Raw genomic sequence first — 15,134 nt, forward strand, 5'->3', positions numbered from 1 at the left:
TATTGGTTTTTTATAGATACAATCCAAACATATTCTAACTGTAATTAAAGATTTCAGAAAAGATGTCAGAAAAAGAGGCCTTCCCCTAGTCATAGAGATGCTTAGAGATCAGTTGAAAGAAAATGTGTTAGAAGGCTGTGCAAATACACAGATGAGGAAAAGAGACAGACAGAATGAGAATTTAAGAGTCCTCTGACTCATTTCCCTTATGAGGGGGAAACTGTAAGAAAGAGAAAAAATAGAAAACAGGCAGGATTCCTCTTTCAATAACTTTCAGAATAAATCTACTCTGTCTTTGTGTAGGTGATCATATACTTTAGACTTTCATTTCCAATATTTAAATGTAATACTCAAATAGCAAAAAATAAGCACTTTGAAAGTTTCACAAACTAGAGCAGACAAGAAGAGGGAAATAACAATTTTTCAAAATGCCACTTATACTCCTCAAATCACAAACGTTTTATCCATTCTTTGACCATTTGGATTTTTACTGCTAAAGAATGCCTCAACCATGTGTTGTCATAAAGCTACAGGGAAAAGTCCATAATATGCAGGACAATATTTTTCTAACTCAGTGCTTGTGAAGCTGCTGATGGGAATTATGATCAGTTAGCAGTGGGTTATAGGACAGATTCCCTCTTCTTTTTCATTTAACTAACCACTGACTGTCTCAGTTTTCCTCTCAACCTGGCCATGTACACACATCTTATACCTATTTCTTTTATGTTGTGGAGCAAAATGAAGCCCAAATCCTCTGCTGGTAAACCAGTGTACTGCCTCCAAAAAGCCTGTTAATACTTCTTTAGACATGCCATTCAGATATTAAAATAATATTTGCAGAAAATATAATTTAAAGATCATAGCAGAATCAAACCACAATATGCTCAGGCATTATGCCATTCATCTATATCTCAGCATTATATCTGGGATACAGAACTATAATGAATAGCCATTATAATATACAAATTATGGCTAGTTTCTTCTAAAATGTGATGGAAAACATATTTGTACATCCACTTTGCCCAAGAAAGAAAAAAAGTAAGTAAAACAATTCCTACTGCTATTAGAAAATACATAGATTTAGAGGTATTCTTGGTTGTGTATATTAATTACCAGTGCTTTAGATAAATAAAATCAACATTTCATCTACATCTTGTGCAGTTAATAACACAGTTACTGAGGCAAATACATAGAAAAATGTTTAAGTGGCTCATAAACATGCTCCATTTAACTATATTATGAAATTGCACTCTTTCATGAAAAGCCTGCCCCAAGTCATGCTGACTAGAGGAGAAATTTTGTCTCAAAGTAACTGAAAATAGCATAATATGGCAGTACAACTTAGGCCAGAGGAAACAGAAAAAATATAAACTATTTCTTGATGACGCTTATGAAATTCTTGTCCCAGACAACTGCAGCTGGAGTCAGGAGACTCACAAGCTATACCAATTGACCAACCAGTTTTGGAAAATCATCTTGGTTATCTATCTCTAGTCTTTTTTTCTTCTTTGCCATGTCTTAGTGGAGGACAATAGATTGCATGTTATTTGCGTACTTGTAGAGCAAGGACTGAGCAGAGGAGCTAATCCAAGTTGGCACCTGTAGACATTAGCATAACACCAATGGTAAAAACCAAGCTGAATTTCAGCCTGAAATTAGATATGCAGGTTTCCTGAGCAATCCCTCCTTTGTTTTGTGTTACAGTTTTCTCAGCTGCAATGAGAAATTAAGAACTGAAGAAGAAACATCTTAAGCAAGCAGTGCTTCCCTGAGAGAGTACTGCAAAGTGAGATGGGTTTCCAGATATACAATTTGTGTATTTTATCACACTGCACCATTAATTTTCAGCAAGTGCTCTTTTATGTCTACATAAGACACTACAAAACAAATTTAAATATATTGTGGATCTCCTGCTCTTCAACAAATCCAGTTTTCTGTTCCCACACTTAGGCCACAAAAATCCCATACAACACTTCAGGCTTGGGGAAAAGGGGATGGAAAACTGCCCAGGAGAAAGGAACCTGGGGGTGTTTGTTGACAGTCAGCTGAATATGAGCCAGAAGTGTGCACAGGTGGCCAAGAAGGCCAACAGTATGGCTTGTATCAGAAATGGTATGGCCAGCAGGACTAGGGAGATGACTGTCCCCTTGTACTCAGCACTGGTGAGGCCACACCTCAAATACTGTGTTCAGTTTTCCATCCCCCACTACAAGAAAGACATTGAGGTGCTGAAGGGGGTCCAAAGAAGAGCAACAGAGTTGGTGAAGGGTTTGAAAAACAAACCTAATGTGATGAGGAGCATCTGAGGGAACAGTTGTTTAGCTGGAGCTGGAGGAGGCTGAGGGGAGACCCTATTGCTCTATACAACTACCTGAAAGGAGGCTGTAGAGAGGGCTGAGTCAGACCCTTCTCATTAATAACTACTGATAGAACGGGGGGAAGCAGCTTCAAGTTGTGCCAATGGAGATTTAGGTTGGATATTAGGAAAAACTTATTTACAGAAACGGTTTTCAAAAACTGGAATGGGCTTCCAGGGAAGTGGTTGAAGCACCATCCATGAATGTGATTAAAAATCATATAAATACAGTACTTAGGGACACAGTTTAGCAGTCAGCTGACATAGGTAGGTTTGTAGAATTAGGTTAAAGGTTGGACTGGATGATCTTACAGGTCTTTTCCAAACAGAAGGATTCTATGATACTAAATGAACCAAACCTTTAGCTACACCACCTGTTTTGCTTATTTTCCATATTTCATTTCCATATTTTTATTCATACCTAAATTAACGCAAATATGATTAGCTGTAAAGTGAGAAGTTACGTAGCAAGACAAACCTCTCTTAGGTGTAGCAAGACGAAGCTCTCTTAGGGAACGGCGCTTCAAAGTCCAACCAGGCGTTCCAGCAGAGACTCACGAGCAATGCTCTAAGCCCACGGCTCTCAGAGTTGACTAGCCCGGATCGGTGCTGCTGCTCCAAGAGCGACTGACCTCTCTGCTGGCTAGCTTGGGACTGAGCTCTGCCTATGTCTTAGGCCTCACCTTTTATTGGCCCCCTGATCCTGCGCAGTGGGGGCCCACCCTAATTAGGCACAGGTGGGCTTGACACAAGCTCATGCCCACTGCCTGGCAATTAGTGGCACCTGGTTGCCTCATTTCACTACAAAGTTAGGTTACAAATACAGAAAGATGTAATCAGGCCACTGCTATTCCCATTGAAGTTCACATAGCAGTGAAGACAGCACAGCTGCTCTTACAAAAAAGGACAGAAACTGACAGAACAGTTAAAAAAGCAGTTCTGCCCTCTTTTTTTCACTGCTTGCTCATTCCTATTGCCAGCCTCTTCATGACAGCACAGAAGACCATGCAGTTATGAACATGACTAGCAAACTCATCCACCTGGGAGCCCATCCTACCAAGCTGGTTCTAATCCACAACAGCTCCCTGGTCCATTCAGTGCACTACTTAACTGTGTTTGAGTAGTGAAAATACGTGACCCATTGATGGCTGTCCTCACCCAGAGGATTACTTTTTTCAATGGTAATGATTACTTAAAATACAGCCTGAGAGTAACACTATGCCATTAATAGCAGCTTGAGGAAACCCAGAAAGAAAGAGATGGCCTTTTAATTATTTGTCTTACACTTATCACTCACCTTGGAGATTTCCTTCCTACTAGACTTTGGATATCTGATGATCAGGGAGTCCAAAAAAAGTCTAGGCACTGTCTTTCAACACTGGAGATTTTTGATGTCTGTTCAGAGGGCATTAATTGAGCATCACAAATCATCACACCTGCTGATTGTTTCCAGGTTTACTGTTCAGGATATACACAGCAGGTATGACTATTGCCAGTTATCACCAGGCTTTGTTCCTGACCTATTATCTGATGTGTGTTAGCACTTTTCTGCCACTTTATGATCCACACAGAGATGAGATTACAACAGAGAAGGTTCTACTGCCAAAATGAACCTGGCATATGGCAGTTTGTAAGCTCATGCAACTAAGCTTGACTGACAGATTCAGAGAAGGCAAAGGCATAAATGACCTAGAATGGAAGGACTCCAGAGCATAGAGAGTGAGTGCACCAGAACAAGGTGTGTCAACAAGGCTCTCCTCTTCTGAATAAAAAGATGTGTTCTAGTTTCCTCAAGCCAGAGGAAAAAATGCACTGGCTGGAGTTTCTGTTGTGTTTGCAGACACTAATACAGGTGGCACAAACAAGAGTTAGGGTTTGCACATGAAGCAGCCCATGCTGGAACAGTGGGCTCCAAACCTTGAAAGGCTGCTGCAGACCAGTTTACTTCTGTTTGGCATTATTTTTTACTGATACTGACAGCCTTCTGTGTTCAAAATTAATTTGTAAACTGGAAGGTAGAACCAAGTCTCTGGTGTTTATTAATTGCTAGGGTTTTTTTAAATTTAAAATTAAAATAAGAGATTAAATAATTAATTGATAAGAGAATAATTAAATTTATTCATTCAAAACTTTTGAATTTGTTAATTGTTAAAATGAAATCTGTTTAAATCTCAGTAATTTTTTCTTGAAAAAAAATCCCTACTTCTTCCATTCTTCACAATGCTCATGTGTGCTAGACTAGAAATTCAACCCTGAGGAGAGACCAGGAGAGGTGAAGCATTTACCTGCTGGACAACTAAGAAAAGTAACTAGATCCTTTTTTTCCTTTAGTACTTCTTTGTCACATGAAACTCCTCAAAAGAACTCAATCAAGAAATAGCTCAGTCTACAGACTGATAATACCAATCAACATCTGTAGTTGTAGATTTTGTTACATCCAGGTATATAATAGAGTAATACAGCATTATTTCTAGGCCACGAGTAGACCTTTGACATTTACACCAAACCCAAGAAGCTTTCAAACCTCAAAACAACTGTGAGACTTCCAGATACTAGAAATACTTCTCCTGAGGATGAGTAACCTGACATCTAATTTTTTCCCTCTACATCTACTCCAAGAAAGCCTGCCACATGCCAGCTTTTGAACAGCTATACCTGGTAGTTTTCAGACACGTTAAGGGTTCCTTAAAAGAAAAAACCAATACCTTCAAAATATTTTGCATTCATTGCAGTATGCCCAGAATGAGCTTGTGCTGTTGCCAATGTCTACTTACATGTTGCACCACTGTAATTTGCTGATAAGTCAAAGCCCTCAGTTCTTCCTTGGGACTGATTTAGGGTCAATGTGACTTTTTACACAATAAGAATCATGGTAGCTAATCCAAGCATGAATTTAAAAACTAGGCTTCTTCAAATCCCACAGCACTGCTGCAGATGATTTGCATTAAACCAGCATGGATCAGCAGAGATAGCAGCACAACTGCTTCTGAGTCTGGTACCAGGAATCATACAGGACATCCATGAGGGGTCATCCTCATCCTCCAGAGCATAGCATCTAAATTTGGTGACACATAAAATGAGGTAAGGAGTGGCATCCAAATCTTTGACAGCCATGGCAGTAGCGACCAGTGCGAATTTGGTCCAGATACAGCTTCTCTCTCTTAGGAGCCTGTTTGCCCACAAAGAAGAGATATTTTTCCTCTGCCATTACCAATACTGTGTCATGAAGTAAACAAATATATCCTGACTTCCTACATAGCTGACATCAAATGGTCTGCCCTTTTAGCTAAGTTCTTCTGTGATTAAATTATGACAATCAAGAAGAATTACTGGCACATCACATAAATTTTCCCAAACCCCTGTGAGGTAGCTCAGACTTGGAACAGAGACATTCTTTACTTAGAAGGCATAAACATAACCTCAGTTTCATATGAACAAATTTCACAAGCTCTGCTCAAGCACAGTATTCTTTTTAAAAATTGATCTTTTTGATTTTTAGTCTTTTTTTATTTTGATAATTTGTTAAAGGGATATTTTATGAAAATATCTTTTAAAACTGCATTTATTAGCATTATTTTATTTCATTTCCTGATTTTGTGTAGGTGGATAATTCAATCTTCTAAGAGATAATAAGCAGATCTATGGAAACAGAACCTATCTGCCAGTGTAGCATATGAACGAGCAACTTGTGCAAAAAGACAAAAAGGCCAGTTTGGCTACAAGCACCCCTTAATTTTATTTGCTAACTTCTGTAAAGAACAGTTTATTATGTTTATTAAGCTGAAGAGGAGGATTCACAACCACTTGTTACTGAATCCAATAATGAACACATTGTTCCAGAATGAACACCTGAAAGGTAGTGTTTGGGTGACAAAGAACTTCTGTGATGCCTAAACTAGGATTAAATACCTGTATTTCATACAGCATTGGTGCACTTTATTGCCTGCTTTAGAGCCACACTAGATCCATGTTTCTGGGATTTTCACTACTTCAAATTCTGCTGGAGAAAACAGCTTTTCTGTATATTTGGTTAATTGATTGCTTTCAGGTATCTGCTCAAGTGGAAATTTCATACAGAATAAATATTTCTGTCTTATACTTGTTGTACATGTATATGAGTTAAGATTTCTATTATATTAACCTGCATTGCAGGGAAGTGATTTACTTGGATTGTAATTGAGGAAATGAAAGGCAACGCTGGTTCCAGATATACAGAAAGAAGAGGTGGACAGAGTAGTAACAATGTCATTTCCACAAATTCCTCCAGGTACAAGTCTTAAAAATGTGAAGCTAAGAATTTCTTCCATGAAAAGTTTCCCAGAGAAAGAAAAAAAGGGAGGAAAGGAGGGAGGGAGGGAGAAAGGGAGGGAGGGAGGTACTTGCACTGTTTCTTCCTGTTCCCGACAGGAAAGGTCTTGTAGGAATTAATACTGCCTAATTTTTTCCTGTCAGCAAAGCTCAAGAGGTGTAAACCACAAACATTTAATTCTTAAAGTTTCTCATAACATATTATGAATTAATCAGAACATCCCTTTACACCACTCATAAAAGAGTTTTTAAAAATTATTCTATATTGGCATCACCAAGAGCTTACAAGCAACAACGAACAATGTTGGCCAGGCTCATCTTTCCATACATGCCATTTGCTTTTATTTATGCTAGGCACTGTTTTATTCCTGTAAGAAAGACAGGAGCCTTCTTATATGGCCTTTTGAATATGAACTTTTGCAACAAGGGAATAACTAACTATGATAGACAGAAAGCATTATTTTATGCAAGCTGATGGTTTCTGAAATGGCAACAGCAGGATGAAGCACATTAGAATGCCATGCATCTAAACTGGCAGAATGAGATAACAAAAAGCTAGAAAGAAAACTTCTGCTCTAGTTAGTAAGTGCCATCTAATATAGACATGCAGATACTCAGGTCTGTGTTTGAGGTAGATGAAAATAAATAGAAACTTGCACTAGCTAGATGATATATTGCATTGGTTCTGTCCAGCAAAGTACTGCACTATTATAATTAAATTAAATCAAATTAAATTAAATTAAATTAATAGAGTTGCTAATTTCTAGCATTACCTGCAATGTTTTGCTATAAACTTAACAGATTAACTTATTAACAGGGTCTAGACAATAAAACATTAGCATTTTGAAATGAAGCCACCATTTTGCCCACTTTTTTAGCATTAAAATGAAAACAGTAATACACATGAAGACAGTCTAAATCCTACACATACTACCAAGGACTGCAAACACAGTCCTGTAATATTGTATTGTCATTTCTATTACTGTATTGCCATTCCCATATAGAAGGTCACAAGCCTTGTAATGATTTTGCAAGACTTCTGGACTGCAGCATGTTAGGGTTGATCTGAGGTAGAAGTGTAGCTACTCAGGCTACATTTTTATCTCTATCCCTGCAGCTTGGTTTAGCTCATTTAGACATCACAGCAATTTTTAAGATCTAATTCACTGGCTATCTATAGCTATTTTTTGTTAGGGTTGCTTATCTTTGTATGCTAGCACAACAGTTTATAGAACAACAAACTATAACACAATAATGTAGTATGCAGAAACATAGGCCTATGGAAATGTAGCAGAGGCCTCAAGAAGTGGAGAGAAGTGGAGATGGTGTAGAGGAGTATAGGCATGGGATGACAAAAGAGGGGGTGTGGGCTTGGAACTGAAGCCAGCACCCATAGCTGCTATAAAGACACTGATGGTCAGTTAAAGAAATGCAGAGCTGAAGATGGACACTACTGGTTTTAGATGTAACAAAGAGCAAGTATCTAACATATGTAAGAGGAAGCACCTGTAGTAAATTCATATGCAACATGTAACTCTAGAACAGTAAAAAAAGAGAAATGCATGTAAGCAAACATAACAATGTCCCCTAGTAGACCCTAGAGCAAAGAAGAAACCATTAAGATGATCATACCCTTCCTTCCAGTAAAGGATACTGCCAAGACATCTAACATCACCAGCAGAACGACGTCACCACCAAATGAAGATTAAAAATCCCACTTTAAAAAGGGGAAAAAAAAAAAAGTTTTACCTATCTTTTAATAAAGACTACATGACAAAATTTAGAGTTACATACAGATATTGGGAATCTCTAAGAACAGTAGTCCTAATCTTTGGAAAGAGAGGAAAGCTGTAAATTTAAACAGATCATTAGCACATAAATATGTTTTCAACAGTAGAGACATTCTTGATAATACCTTTGAAAAGCACTACAGAGAATGAGCTAGCACAGTCCCTCAGCAGTACTTCATATGCATGACAGAGGAAAACTGAGTTCTGCACTGAATAATTCCAACAATGGGGCTGAGCTGTCTTTGATTTGCAACCCTTCCATTAGACTGCTAGACTCTGCCTTCTGTATACGAGACAAAGCTGTACAGATCAGCTGTCAGTGATGTGTTTACTAATTACATTGCTAATTGCCTAAACAGCATTAACAAAAACAAGATTAACTTTGGCATGATAATGACAATTGCTTGTGATATTCCAGACTACTATGACACTAATATGCAAGGACTTAAGATAGAATAAAATTGTAAGTATTAAATAAATTATTTTAAATAACTGTTGCCAGTTTGTCCACATTATCCTTTTCCTAGTCAACCCATTTCACACTACAGTTTTGGTACTTGGTGAATCAATAGACATGTTAATCATACAAATAAATAAATACATGCATAACACCAGTTTTAAATACAAACAGAAAAATATTACAACACTTATTTCAACACACTGCCGGAGGAAAAAAAATCACTAATTTATGACAGTATCTTTCTTCTACTCTTTGTTACTCTTATTGGAGATTTGGTTTTCACAAAAGGTTTGTTCTTTCACAAAGACTTTTGTTATGTTTGAGGGCAGTTTAGTGGTATATTATTTGCTTTTGAATTTTCCTGGAAATAAGCATACGTTAAAAAACCAAGCAAACAAACAAGCAAGGGGACAAGATTACTTAAGAGTGACAAAAAATTAATTAGCAATAAATCATTAAACTGTGCATATGCCACCAATGAGCAATTTCTGTGAGCAGCCTTTGCCTCCTTCCTCACCCCATCTGGCCTTAGCATCTCTAGCACCCACGCACTACCTCACAACAAAAATTGTGAGCTCCTTGGGGCAGGGTTCTGTATTTCTCTATCTTCTCTGAAGTACCTAACAAACATCAGGAAGCTGTAAGAGGAGAAAACAAAAGAAAACAAACAAAAACCAAAAATTATGAAAAAAGCCCAAAACAAACAAAAAACCCAAACCCAAGCAAACAAACACCACCCACCCCCCTCCAAAAAAAAAAACCCCAAAAAAAACCCCAACAAAAGCCACAAAACACCAAACAAAAAAAAAACCCCAAAACAAAACTGGAGTCCAAGCTGTTAAAGCCTCATTCGTAGGTTCAGACACCTATGGATACCTTGCCACATTATACAGCATAAGCATTTTGTTCCACTAAAGGAAGTGAAAGAGTCCAACTTATGCCACCTACATTAGCTATATACACTGTTTACATCCTTAGCACAGTGTCAAATACAACATGCTAAAGCAGCTATGAAGTCAGCATGTCTTTTAGCATTAATTACTCCATATGGGGTTGTGGTTGCCCACAAGTACTTTGCATATTTTTAATATTCTACTTATTTACATATGTTTTATCTATTACTACATTTCTCTTAAGAGATGACCAGACAGATTAGCAGATGGTAATCTGGCATTTGATGAAAAAACAGATAATGAGTTATGAAAGATGAAGCTCAAGTTCTGCTACATTACTACCCTGGCTCTCTATGCCTGTCTACACTTCCATTCTTCCTCTCCTCTTGCTTTTACTAATACCTGTGTCTCAGGACATGACATGCATAATACATAATGGTGCAAAGAAGTAGAAGAAATGAGCCTGTGATCTCCACAGACCACCCATAGACAACACTGTACTGTGAGAAAACTATTAATTGCAAATTAAATGTCATTTGCTGTGTAGACAAAATCCTCCCCGATGATCTGATCTATTGATTTTTATATGCTGGTGTGGTTGTACATTTATATTGCAAATTTTAAGCATGCCATTAGAGCCACTCAGGGTCTGATTCAGCACTTCTGAAGTCAGTGAGGGTATTGCCATACAAAGATTTGCAGAAGGTGATTGCTCAGGTAGCAAGGAATTAGAAGAAATGCATTCAAAAGTCCACTTCATCACAAATCCATTAAATGGGCTATGCCTGTTTTTTAACTGGTTGAATCCGAAACAACATAAAGTGCTTGGTCTTGCTGACAATCTAACTTGCCAATTTAACTTCAGTGGAAGTTACTAGATTTATGCTTATGCCAAACAAAAATAAAATAGTTTCCCTGCCTGAACCACCCATAAGTCAAAAGCTTCTTTAACAGAACACCAGCCTCAGTGGTTGGTGCATCTGCTTCTACATTTCTGGATACAGTGCTTTTACTTAAAGATTTGAAAGAGTCCAGTGCAGAACCTCCAAGATGATTAAGGGAGTGGAAAATCTCCCTTATGGAGAAAGGCTGAGGGAGCTGGGTCTTTACAGCTTGGAGAAGAGGAGACTAAGAGGCAATGTCATTAACGTTTATAAATATGTGAAGGGTGAGTGCCAGGAGGACAGAGCCAGGCTCTTTTCAGTTACGTCCAATGATAAGAAAAGGGTCAACAGGTACAAGCTTGAGCATAGGAGGTTCCACATAAACGTGAAGAAAAACATTTTCACCAAGGGTGTCAGAGCACTGGCACAGGCTGCCCAGGGAGGTTGTGGAGTCTCCTTCTCTGGAGACATTCAAAACCCACCTGGTCCTGTGGTGACCCTGTAGGTGACCCTGATCTGGCAGGGAAGGTTGGACTGGATGATCTTTCAAAGTTAAGGGTTGGAAGGGATCTCACCTTATGTGATTTCTGTGAAGGGTCTGGAAGGGATGAGTTATGAGTAGCAGCTGAAGTCACTTGGATTGTTCAGTGTGGAGCAGTGGAGGCTGAGGGGTGACCTCATTGCAGGCTATGGTTTCCTCATGAGGAAGAGATGGGACTGGCACTAAATTCTTCACTCCAGTGACCAAAGACTGGACTTGGGGAAATGGTAGGAAGCTGAATCAGAGTTTAGGTTTAGGTTAGACATTAGGAAAAAGATTTTTCACTCAGAGGACACTAGAGCAATGAAACAAGCTCCCCAGGGAAGTGGTCACAGCACCAAGACTGCCTGAGTTCAAGAAGGATTTGGCTGATGCTGTCAGGCACATGGTGTGATCCTGGGTGTGCCCTACACAAGGACAGGAGATGGACTTCATTGTGATGTATCCCTTCCAACTCAACATATTCTATCATTCTATGATTTAAATTTACCATGTGCTAGGGGCTAGCAGGCGAAGGGTTGGGGACAAAGAACAGAGACATTCATGCTAGTCCAGTTCTTCATAGAGCAGTCCTGCCTTACTGACAGGCTGATGGCATGCTGTGTCTACAAGCATTGGGATGGTCATAATAAAAAACACTGGCATTAGGAAGCAGATTCAGACTGTTACATAAAAGGTTGGGCTGGTCTCAAGCTACTCTTAGGAAAGGAAAAAAATTAAAATGATGCAGTCTTTACACAGCTTTAAATCTCCAACCTTTATGAAATTGTTCTTTGGAAAAGGAAAAAACCCAATTTCTTTGTAAGAGAACAGTCTCTGCCATACAAAGAGGTAGTCTCCAAATCAGAAGACTTTTTGCTCGCAAATATGCAACAAATTAACGTGCATTTTTGTGCTACACAAGTTCACAGAACAGTTATTTGGCTTGACTCAGAGGTGGTTTCTGCCTCCTGTTATCAGCAAAACGTATTTCTGTAGGGACTGCATACAAATCACTGAAATTATTTTGGTGGTGGGAGAGTGTGATGAAGATGAAACAGGTGTGTTGCATTATCTGCTAGTCAGTTATTTTTATGTTTTTTAAGTCATGTTTAATAGGAGAGTTAAACTACTGTGGAGAAACTAAGTTAAAAGATTTCCTGCCTTAAAAATGCTTCACATTCAAGCTCTAGGTTAGATTATTTAGTGAGCAGACATTATTTTCAGTTTCTTTCTTTACATTGCTCATCTAGAACAGCACATGCCACACTGAGTTGTGACTTGGCATCAAGGAAAAACTGCATCAGGGCATCCAAGATAGCCTGGACTCCCATAAGGACTAACTGGTGCTCCAGTAAGAACAGCTGTCTTCAGCTTTACTCAAAAAGAAATAGTCCAGTGTTTTTAGCATCCTTTTATATGTTTTTAAGGAAGGCTCCTCTCGGTGCTCCTGCATTTCATTTGCTATCCCTCTCATGGAAACTAAATCATGCATTTAAAAATAGACCATCAGATTATCTGGGTAAATCATAAAGCTCAGCTTATCTCTCTCTTCCCCTTCAAAACATACAATTTGGTTTGTCCACAAGTTCATCAGTGTGAAGTCATGAATAATCCTGTTTGTCTCATCAACCCCACTCTTTTGATTGTCCCCGTGTATCTCCATTATGCTTGTGTGTGCTCCTGCATGAGCACGTAGGGAAGAAGGAATCCAGAGGTCCAGGCACAAAGGTGTAGAATTCTGCCTTTGGCAGTGTTTATGCCCATAACAAGTGTGCATGTCCTAGCACCACAACACAGCCTTACATAGCCATGGAGAATGAATGATACAAAGATTCAGCAGAAGTAACATACTAAGTACTTCGATTATGCGCTAAATTGTTGTTTAACACCAATCTAAACCCCAGAACCTCTGCTATTCCCCTGAGAACAGCCATTCCCCTGAGGGCAGCCATAATCAATTCAACACGAGGGAGGACACAATAATTTTTCAATTTCTTCCCCAGTGGTTCAGTGGGCATCACATAACTGAGCCTTAAGCAGCAAAACCTCCACTTCAGCCCCAGCGTTTCCCATACTCTCACCTCATCTTCATCCTCCTCCCCCTGCAAGTGCGGCCCGTAAGGCCACGGGATCCGGAGAAAGCCCTGCAGGGCTATAAATAGCTACTCGAGGGAGGGAGGCAGGGGGGGAAGAGTGCAGCAGCACGCTTCCAAAGATGCTTGCTGCAGAGGTGGGTTTTCCTGGATTAATTCAGCGGGGGAAAGGGAACCGCTCGGAAGTTCACTGACACGGTAATGTCTGTGGAAGGGGGTCAGTAGCTGCCCTGGGAAAACTGAAAGGGGAATGCCCCGCCAGGTAAGTTTGACCACCTACCTACCTCACATCGTTTTTACAGAGACCCCCTGAGATGTGCTGTGAGACCGAAGGGTATACGTCTGAGAGAGACAGCGAGAATACGAATCAACTCCACCGAAGTGTTCTTAGCACAGGCACGTTATTGCCATAATGCCAAATTTGTACTGAGTCAAGCGGCGTTACCTATACATACTGGCTGTGCACTGGCTGTGCATGTAGTGCCCCTGAACCCGTTTCCCAGATGCCGACCTAATTCCCCCCTGCCTCCCCGAAACTTTCGGGAGCTACAGACACCGCCTGAAGCTCAGGTGCGTGCTCGCCCCTTCCCCGCCGGGGACACACCGGGCACATCCCGGTAACAAACATCACGGTAACAACTAACATCCCGGCGCCGCCGCCGCCGCCACCCCGTCTGGCAGCGCGGGGACCCGCATGCCGCCTCCACCGCTCCGCTCCGCTCCTCTCCGCGCCCGCCCGCCGGTCACGATCCGCGCGGTGCTGCAGTGCCCGGCGCGGCCCAGCCCCTCTCTCACCGTTCTCCAGAGCTGCTGCCGCTTGGCACTGACGGAAGTGGCGGTGACGATGAGGTGGGAGACAGACACCACCAGCCCGAAGACGATGGCCAGCAGGGTCCGGACCGGCAACAGCGAGTAGGAGACGAAGGTGACCAGCATGAGCTGCCACATTCCCTGCTCGGGGGCGCTGGGTGGCTCCATGCCGTAGGAGCCGAGCGAGAAGGGGCAGCAGAGGAAGGAGAAGGTGAAGCTGAAGAGCAAGGTGAGTTTGACGATCTGCTGCAGCTGGGTGACCTGCAGGTACTTGACGTTGGTGACGATGAAGAGGGAGAGGAAGATGATGCAGTGAACCGGGTGCGAGCCTTTGGAGATGGTCAGGCTGGGTCCAGAGAGCAGTTCAACCACGGCGAGGCTGGCGGTGAGCACAATGAGTACGGCCAGCGCCTTAAGGGTGGACGTCTGCTCCAGCTTCAGGTTGTAGCTCTGGAAGAGAGCCTCCAGCTCCTTGCAGTCAAACTCGTCCTCGCAGGCGATGACATCCAGCAGCAGAAAGGGAGGGGGGTCTCCCAGCCCGGCTCCCGTTCCCGGAGCCGCGGCAGCTGGCGGGGAGCAACAGCAGTGACAGCATTTCTTCCTCTTGGTCTTGACGTTCTGAAACGGTATTTCCTCCATGTCAGTGCCATTCATAAACCCCGGGGAAGAAATGCTCCTCCTGGTGTCTCCCGCTGCTGCTCCTCCGCCTCGCTGCTCATAAAAGAGAGGGGCCACACGCCCGCCAGCAGCCGCAGCTCCGCGGACGCGGGCTCCGGGTGCAGCCCGCCAGCCGCCGGCCGCAACCCGCGGCGCCGGCAAACGCCCCCCTCCGCTGCCACTGAGGAGCCGAGGATGGCTGGGACGGCTGTAGGAGAGCCTCGCTCGTGTTAATATGCCAACCTTCCTGCCTGCTGTCTCTCCCCTCCACCCCCCTCCTCCTCCCCTGGTGCCCTAGGGATTTTAATCTCCTAATGACACCAAAAACACCATCCGAAGGTTTGAAAGCGAGCGAAGGGA

At 41.5% G+C, this 15,134-nt stretch overlaps 1 protein-coding gene across 1 annotated transcript in view; it reads right to left on the reverse strand.

The window, feature by feature from the left end:
* The window catches only part of ADCY1 (adenylate cyclase 1), a 139,239-nt gene extending 124,468 nt beyond the window's left edge, over positions 1–14,771 (reverse strand). The window contains exon 1 of the mRNA XM_008497154.2: positions 14,103–14,771. Coding sequence (XP_008495376.2) covers positions 14,103–14,771 — 669 coding nt within the window. The remainder of the gene's footprint in view (positions 1–14,102) is intronic.
* Positions 14,772–15,134: the final 363 nt, after the last annotated feature.

The sequence above is a fragment of the Calypte anna genome, chromosome 2 (genome assembly GCF_003957555.1).
Source record: "Calypte anna isolate BGI_N300 chromosome 2, bCalAnn1_v1.p, whole genome shotgun sequence".
Lineage (NCBI taxonomy): Eukaryota > Metazoa > Chordata > Aves > Apodiformes > Trochilidae > Calypte > Calypte anna.